General features: G+C 33.8%; 1 protein-coding gene across 2 annotated transcripts in view; it reads left to right on the forward strand.

Annotated features, from left to right (window-relative positions):
• Positions 1-9,393, forward strand: part of LOC106458214 (suppressor of fused homolog) — a 65,570-nt gene that overhangs the window by 43,989 nt on the left and 12,188 nt on the right. For both annotated transcript variants that reach the window (XR_002610337.1, XM_013917690.2), the window contains exons 7-9: positions 902-989; positions 7,430-7,585; positions 8,540-8,678. Coding sequence is in view for 1 of the 2 variants with exons in the window: in XM_013917690.2 (XP_013773144.1) it covers positions 902-989; positions 7,430-7,585; positions 8,540-8,678 (383 nt within the window). In the remaining variant the exon portion in view is untranslated. The remainder of the gene's footprint in view (positions 1-901; positions 990-7,429; positions 7,586-8,539; positions 8,679-9,393) is intronic.

Genomic DNA, 9,393 nt, shown 5'->3' on the forward strand with positions numbered 1-9,393 from the left:
AGAATGGTTATAAGGTTGGTCCCAAGGACCAAGCTCGGGTTGAAAGAGTTAAAGTAATAATTATTTGGTTTCATAGATATAATATTTTATATATGTAATATTCTGGCTGGTACGCTTTGATGTCTTCTGCATTATAAACAAATGAAAAATATCCACATATAATGTTAGGGTTGATGTAGCCAACCACCTGTTCCAGGACACACTAATATAAAAAAGTAGTGTGACTATGTTTTGTGTTTCATGGACAAATGAAAATAATCTACAAACAATGCTAAAACATTATAAACATCTTGCTCTTTTAGGCCATGAAAAAGTACTTCTACTAGTACTCTGTTAGTTTTTCAGTTTCATAGGCTAAAATAATGTATAGTTCAAAAGACAGTAACAGTTATCATGCTCAGGTAGCACTGTTTGCTAATATAAATCTAAGTGGGGTAAAATATTTATCCAGATTCTGCTATGTCCAGACTGTGTATTAAAGTAGTTTTATGTGAATGTAAATTTGCAAAAATAAATAAACATATTATGATGCTCAGGCACACTGTGTGCTAAGAAAGACTTAAGTATACAAAATATTTATTTATTCAGATCTTGTCATGTTCAGACATCTGTTTCCTATTAAATGGACAGACTGTCTGCCAAAATAAACATATATTTATTTAATTATTTTTCAGATCTGACCATGCTCAGGTAGACTTGCTGCTTGAATAAATAAAAGTGTGATAAAATCATCATTAAGCTCTTATAATCAGGCAGGCTGTGTTCTTAGATATGTTTAAGTGTACCACATTGTTTATTAAGGTAGTATTACTCACAAAACTGCTAAAAAGTACTATCTTGTTCATTTTATTGTTTTTTCTTGTTTATGTGTAAATAAGTATGAACCTTTATTTGTAAATAGAATCGGAACAAATAAAGAGTACATTGAAGAAAGGTCTTTTGAACACCAAACCTGTCCTCCCACCTATTAAATCAAGTCACAGTTCCAGGTATTATAAATTATTGGATATTAATTATTAAGATATTATCCTAAGTAAATTTATTATAACATGATTAAATGTGTATGTCTAATAATTTACTTTCATATATATTCTTAATCAAAAACTTAAAACTTTGTTGTTATAATTCTTTTTATGTGTTTAATAGTTCAAGAGGTTGATATAAATAGTTCATTTATATTGAGGTCAGGTCACATACACTATGTGCTTAGAGCAGGCATGATTTGTGATTATATCCAAACACTTAATCTAGTCTTGTGTTTGATTACACTTAAATACATAAATTAGACATACTTTCAGATTTCATGTAAACATATGACTACACCTGAGTTCTCATTACACCTGAATATGTAAACAAGATATATATAACTAGACCTGAGTTCTCATTACAACACTTAAATGTGTAAACTAGACATATATTTAGAATTCATATAAAATATGGCTGAGTTGTAATTACACCTAAATATGTAAACTTGACACATATTAAATTTTCACATAAATGTGTAAACTACCTGAGTTCTCATTAGGCCTAAATATGTAAATTAGACAATATTCAGGTTTCATGTAAACTACACTTATGTTCTGCTTTCACCTAAATATGTAAACTAAATTGATTTCAGATTTCACGACATGTAAATGTAAACCAAGCAGTGTTTTGATTACACTGAAATATGTAAATTAGACATATAATCAGATTTCACATATATTATATCTGACTTCTTATTACACCTTCTTTCTATACAGCTTACCTCTTGTGGGATCCAAAAATCTACCCACCTGTTTTTCATGTGTATTCTTTATTAATTATTATAAAAGTAACTAAAATGTAAAAATAAGGATCTTTTTAGGTTAGATTAAGTAAAATACATAATAATATAATAAAAATATTTCACGAGGCTTGCACGTGAGCTGCACTTTCCACATGTGATTTACAACTTATAATGGCACAAGTAGTAGTTAGACATGGTTCAAAGGGCAATGAAATTTAATTATAAATAAATGCATACTGTTACAAGTTTAAAGCTACCTAGGATAAACAAATGTAGTTTCATGTTACATTTGAAGTGATTCTAGAAAGAAAAAAGGATAATTCTGATTTTTTTTGGGTGGTTATGAGGTTGGTCAAATTGACCAACCACGTAAAGAGTTAGGGTAGAGAAAATAACAGCTAAAATATAAGTTTTTACTGAATACAAATATTTGAAATGTATTTAGGAGGTTTTAGAGATTACAAAATGAAATTTGAGATGAAGAAAAGTATTTTTAATCTTAACATGAAAATCACTTTGCACATGTACTATTCAAAGCAAATGTTTGATATATTCAAGGACAAATCTTTTTTGGGTTAGTAAAATACTTCACTAAAAATATGATTTTTTGAATCAGAAAGGCTTATAATCTTTACTGAAAGACAACCAAGTTTCATGAAGATATGCACGCTATATTAAAAGTTAGTAGTATCAGGTCTATATAGACTTTGAATAAGTACAAAGAGGACATGTGGTCAGTCAAATTGATCGAGCCCATGTTGAGAGAGTTAATGGAACCTCACCTGTCTGACTGAGACTTGCCCCATCCACTCAATATGGTTGTAATAAAAAAGAAAAGAAGGCTCTCAACCTGGTTCTCCTGCTTCTTCTATTTAAAAAGGGCCACGTTGATACAGTGGAAAAACTGTTGATGTTTTTATTTTGATTTAGATGACATTAAGGCCTTGATTGATCCCTACTGTTCTGTGTGTCTCTCCCTCCCTACAGGAGATGTTCCTGAGACCTGCTGAGACTGTCAACTTCCAGCAGTTTTCCTTATACAGGAAGGCAGGTTGTGTGATGGATGGATTTGTGGGGGTGTGACACTGCTGGTTGACCAACATGCACCCTTTGTGACTGTGCAACTCAATACACCACAAGAGGTTGATAATCTTATCAAACAGTTACTATCTCCCTTCATCTTGAGAGATTTTATTGGACACAATCTACTCTGGGGTTTTGCTGATATTGATGTTGTGTGGTTGTTCTGTGAATTGTATGCTCTCAGATCACAACCATTCTCTTTTCAATACTGGATCATGTACATATTTTCATTCTCAAAATCAGTATTTTACTGCTTTAAATCAATCCATTTGTTTCCTTCTTTCTTGTTTTTTGTGGAGAGTGTTACAGTGATTCATGGGGCAGTAGTCATTTTCTTATCATTTTGTAGCAGGCTGACTGGCTGTCTTTCACCACTCTCTTGTAACTTGATTTTGATGTCATTAATAGCCTAGTACTGACAGTTGCATAGAGCCAGTAACTGATTGCATTGTCCAGGAAGTTGCTCATATGATCCCTCAACACATTTGCCACAGTGTATTTATCTGTTCCAGACTCCAGATTACCATCAGGTACTGATGGATCAGAAATTGGACTGGGATATCTTCTGCAGAAGTCCCACTTTTCACAACTGCATGGCCTTTCAGCAGGCTTGTGCACACACCCAGCAGGTCAGACATCAAAGCCAGATGGAAACTCTGGTTATATTCATTTCAAGTATCTCTTTGACTACCAGTTCCAAAGTCATTTATGACAGCATTCAAAAGGTTTGTGGGAAGTTTACCTGCCATCCTCTTTCGATTTTGCTTTTCAGTGGCCAAAAAGCTGCTGATTTATAGGGTATTACCAACATCCTAGGGAATGCTTTTTTCACCATACCAGCATTTCCACCTTTTCCCCCTACCTTCTTGGCCATCAAGTTACAAGCCAAAAGATCACCACCCTCTTTTTCAGTTGGTAGTCTCTTTGACTATAATCGACTATTTACATTGGTGGAACTTAAGATCGCTCTACATCAATCTAGCAGTAAATCATTTTGGCCAGATGACATTCACTGTGAGATGCTTTGCTACCACTCTCTTACTCTTCTTCTGGTTGCTTTTAACCAGATGTGGCAGGAGGAGGATTTTCCAAATATGTGTGGACTAGGGCTATTATCCCTTTTTCTAAGACTGAGAAAGATCCCAAGATTCATTCTAATTATTGGTCAATTACTTTGACTAGCTGCATCTGTAAGGTTTTGGAGAGGGTGGTTAATGCTCATCTTTTTTGGTTCCTAAAATCAAACAACATCCTGTTACCTACTCAGTGTGGTTTCCACAAACAGCACTCCACCATGGACTATCTGATTTGACTTGAAATGTCAACAAGAGAAGCCTTCCCTAAGATAGAACATTTTTTTTCATCTTGAGAAGGCTTACAAAACCACGTGGAAGTTTGGAATCTTACAGGACCTCCATTTGTATTCAAAATGTATTATCTGGCAAGTCATTCCAAATCCGTTTGGGATCAGCAGCATCCCAATCCTTTGCACAGAACTTGGAATTTCTCAAGGCTGTCTTGAGTGTCACAATTTCCAGTATTAAGACCAATGCTATCTCAGAACAACTTCCTCCTACACTTGCAAACAGGCTTTATGTTGATGACCTTAAGATTTACTATTGGTTTTGTAAAATATGAGGTTTATCGAGTGGCAGCTACAGACTTTCTTCACTTGCTTGATGGGGTGGACTACAGCAAATGCTTTCACACGCTCATAATCTGAAACAGTTTATATTCATTTTTGCTGTCAGCAGGATTACACTCTGATCCAAAGCTCTGTCCAGGAAGTGCCATTATCCTTGTGATGGTTGGGACCAAATTCTTAATACTTCTTTTTGACTATAAGCTGACATTTATTTCTCACATTAAGCAGCTTCATATCAAGTGTACAAGGGCACTAAACATCTCCCTGCATTCTCTTTTCCACTTCTTGGGGAGCAGATAGATGTTCTGTGCTGAATACTGTGCACTTCTTCAGTTGAAGCTGGTTCTCTGGTATGTGGTTCAAGATGTTGGATCCTGTACATCATCAGGAGCTTCAGCTCTGCACGGGAACTTTCCATACTTCCCTAGTCTAGAGTTTGTACATTGAGTTTTATGATCCTCCATCTCAGATGTTTGCAACTTTCTTTATAGTATGCTATGAAGCACTGATCCTTACTACAGCATTGCATGTGGCATTGTATCTTCTTGCCTCGATGGGTTGTGCTTTTTGCAAATAAACAGTCTGCTATTCCTACATTTGGCTTTTGTATTCAGGCATAGTTGAGTGAAGTGGGTCTGATATCTTATATATATTGTGAACCATTGTGTCTGTCTGAGCATTTATCTGTCTCCTGTGTATGGTGGCTGCTTCCCATGCTGCGTTTGAAAAGCTGCACATACAGGCAAAGCTCATGATGGAAAATTATGGGAGAACAGACATGAATAATGTTATTGCCAAATTGTGTTTCACAAGCAGGATATTCTGCATTGAATTGTTAGGAACTAATCATACTATCATTCACATTTCAAAATGTGACATAAAGAATAAAAATGTAGATTTACCATTTGTTATTTTTGAGTGGCTTTTAGCATCACTGAAATGCTCAACAATTACTTTTCGCGGTGGGCAGTATAAGTAGCTGAGAGCTTGGCTCAGAGTGAAACCAAGAATGCAATACAATTAACCTTTTTAAAACCCATGAGATTATTTAAATTGATAGATTAACAACTTTTCCATCACTGGGGATGGGTACTTTTGCTTGTTGAATGATATTGCTGAATCTGACTTGTAATCACCCCCACTTGTGACCTTTCATTGAATCATCTGAAAAGGTGTGATACTCCTGATTGGAAGTACTGTCTTCCACTTAATGAACATATTTCAAACCATTCTTCTGTTTCCATCCTGGCAACTCTGTGGGATTTATCATGGTTTGTTGTGACTCTGCAATTGCTCACTGGATCCCCTTTACAGATTTTGTGTTCATCTCAGTTATATGCCATTTCTCTTGCCTTGGATCATGTTCAAGCTAAGCAAATCACTAACTGTACAATCTATACTGACTCATTCAGCTCTTGGATGGCTCTGGAATAGCTTAGTGTGAGTCCTCGCCCAGTTCTCTTGGACATTCTGAAAAGACTGGTTCATTTTTTATTGTAATCCATCTTTATTCAGTTTTTCTGGAATCCTGGCTACATTGGTATTCATGGGAATGAACTTGCTAACACTGCAACTAAATCCATCTATGCTCTGGTGTTGTCACTGCTCCATGTGTCCTGTCATCAAGGCAAGGCTTCATTCCAGTTGGCAGTAGATTTGGGGCGAGCAACCAGACAAACTTTTTCAGAGAAAGCCAGTTGTTGTTGTTTAACCATAATTTCCATAGGGAGTTGTCGTATCTAGGCTCTGCATTGGCTTAAATTTCCTTACACATCATTTACTTTTGCAAGGGAATGATCTGCCAGTATATTGTCTTTGTGACAGTCAAGTCAATTTCCCAAATTTTACTTTTGTGCCATTGCTTTGATTTCTTTTGGTTTACACTTAATGTTGGACAATGCCATTGGCAATAGTGACTCTGTCCAGATTATTCATGTTTTTTGGCTTCTTGTGAACCATTGGCTTTATTACATCTATTTAATTTTTTAATCTTGTTTATACACAAAAATGTATTGACCTCTTTGGTTTATTAGACCAAATTATTTGTCCCAGATAACCTCGGTGCTTTGAGTCAAAAAGCCCCAATAACCAACCAGCCAGTTTATTACACTTAAGTATGTAAACTAGACATATATATATATTCAGGTTTTTGTAAACTACACCTAAGTCCATATTATACCTAAGTGTGTAAACTAAATATATATTCAGATTTCATATAAACACATTGACTAGACCTGAGTTCTAATTGCACTTAAGTATGTAAACTAGGCATATTCAGATTTGATGCAAACTACACCCGAGGTCTGATTAGTCCTATATATATAAATTAGGCATATATATTTAGATTTTGTGTAAACATGTAAAGAAAACCTAAGTTTGGATTACACCTTAGTATGTAAAGAAGATATATATATTCAGATTTCATGTAAACTAGACCCAAGTTCTTATAACATCTACATATGTGAACTAGACATACATTCAGGTTTCATGTAAACATGAAACTACATCTTAGTTCTTATTACACCTAAATATGTAAATTAGACATATTCAGATTTCACACAAACGTGTAAACTACACCTGAGCTCTGATTGCATGTAACGTGTAAACTTGACCTGAGTTTGGTTACCCATGAATATATACACTAGACATATATTCAGATTTCATGTAAACATAAACGTGATCTGGATACATATAAACATGTAAAATAGGTCTTTATTATGGTTATTCCTAAACTAGTAAACCAGAACTGTTCAGATTACACATAAGAAAACAACTTAGTTTGAAAATTCATTAAATTTATTTAGAAAATGAGTTAAAAAGTTCCTAAAAATGTATTCTCACGTGTAAAATTTAGTAATCTTTTAGACTGCATTTTTTTACAATAAGTTATAAAAATAATCCAAATTTTAACTTTCCTTTTTGTTTTCTGATAGAAACGATAACAACATCAGGAAAGAATGTTATGATAGCAGTGCCAGCAGTTATCCAGGAATGCTAGAATCTGGTGAACTTCTTAAAACTAGAACTTTAGAGTCAGTACACCTCCAGTTCAATTTGGAGGCTGGAACTGTACTTCCTTTAGCCTTAAGGTATTGTCATTTCACTTGAAAGCTGCTACTTTGATTTTGTTTGAGTTTTTGGGTGAGGTACTCGTGTTATTTTCAGTTGTTGTTCTCCTTTAATCATGTTTTATGTCTGTTTAGAAAATGTGTTATAAACATGTAGTAAAATTCCATCCTTTGTATAGTTTTTAAGATGATTCTAAGATCATATCAACAGGTGAATTTTGAAATATCCTTCACTATCAGTTGACTACTTGAACAATTTCTTCAGGTTCAAAAACTACACATTGTTAATAGTTTTCTACATCATATGGTACCTGCTACTTGTGTTTTGATATACAGCAATTTAGACTTGGCTTTATATATCTTTTACCTGCAGTTAATTGATTTACAATATTTTTTCTCTTATGTAATGGTTTGTTAGAACTTTTCACTCCTTTGTTACCTGGTTCTGATGTTTTAGTTAGTTGTATCACAGAAAAAACTGTCTAGATTAATACTTTGTGACTGTTCATAGTTCTCAGTCACATGCCACAAGTTAAGAAGTTAGCTATTATACAATGATTCATTCATGCTACAATTATAGAATCTGTACACCTTGTACTTTGTTTAATAAATTGTACAATTATAAATACTAAGGTCAGTTTGCTACTTTAACTTTTTGGCATAATTTTACCTGATGACATCACAAACTGTACGGTTTTTTTTTTGGTTTTTTTTTTCAATTCCTTTGCCAGGGTATAATGGGTTTTCCCAGACATTTCTGAATTTTTTTTTCAAAAATAATATTTAGCTTTGCATGTAAAAAAAAATTACATTGTTTTTAATACAGTAATTTTAAAAAGTATAATATACATTTTGAATGAATTGATTTGTTGTGTGTAGTATTAAAGAGTTTCAAACAGATAAAACGTGAAGTTTTGTATGCTTTAAATGTAAAATATGTAATAAACAATAAAATAAAAACTTTTTTTTTTACAGAGGCAGGCTGCGACATGGTCGGCATTTCACATTTAAAAGTGTTGTGGGAGACATTGCTATTACCTTTGTAGCTCCAAGTGTTGTGGGAGCTTTTGCTGATGCTGAACATCCATATGCTGCTCATGGGCCATGGCTACAAGTATGTGGATATATTTTAAACAAAATTACCCTCATTACTCACTTATGAATTTAGTAGTTGATGTAATAGGAGACTAATAATTATTTTATTATAGTTAACCATCAGGTCAGTAACATCTCGATAATTAAAAAAACATTTACCACAGGGTCTGGGGTTCAAGAGTGACATCACTGAACACTATGCACTTTCAGCAATGGACACATTATAATAGTGACAGTCAGTCACATTATTTGGTTCTAGAAATCAGACAAAGTCTTTGTGGTAGCAAGTGCTGCTGTCTGACTACCTTCCATTTGATCAGTAAACCAGAATTATGGATAACTGTACCTGAACTCTAGAGGATTCTGATCTGGCTGTTTATTCCACCCACACATAAGGTATCATTAAGGTTGAAAATTGCAATTTCAGAAGAAGAAAAAAATTGGAATTTTGAAGTTAAATAATCAGTCGCACTAGTTACCACACTGCTTGAGGTATAAGTGAGTACTGTTAGTAGCATAATCTTTATGATTATGTAGTTAATTTTTTTTTTGTTTAAAGTCAAAAAATAAGAGAGAAAGGACAAAAAGATATAGACTGTGGATAATAATGTAATCAACTAGGACTTAGTAATAAATATCTTTAAAGAGTACATTGGTTTGGACTGGAGAGAGTATATATATATATATATATATAAATCACTTTATAAAGTACAATGCAGCCAAACTCATTTTGG

This window comes from Limulus polyphemus, unplaced genomic scaffold (genome assembly GCF_000517525.1).
Source record: "Limulus polyphemus unplaced genomic scaffold, Limulus_polyphemus-2.1.2 Scaffold429, whole genome shotgun sequence".
NCBI lineage: Eukaryota > Metazoa > Arthropoda > Merostomata > Xiphosura > Limulidae > Limulus > Limulus polyphemus.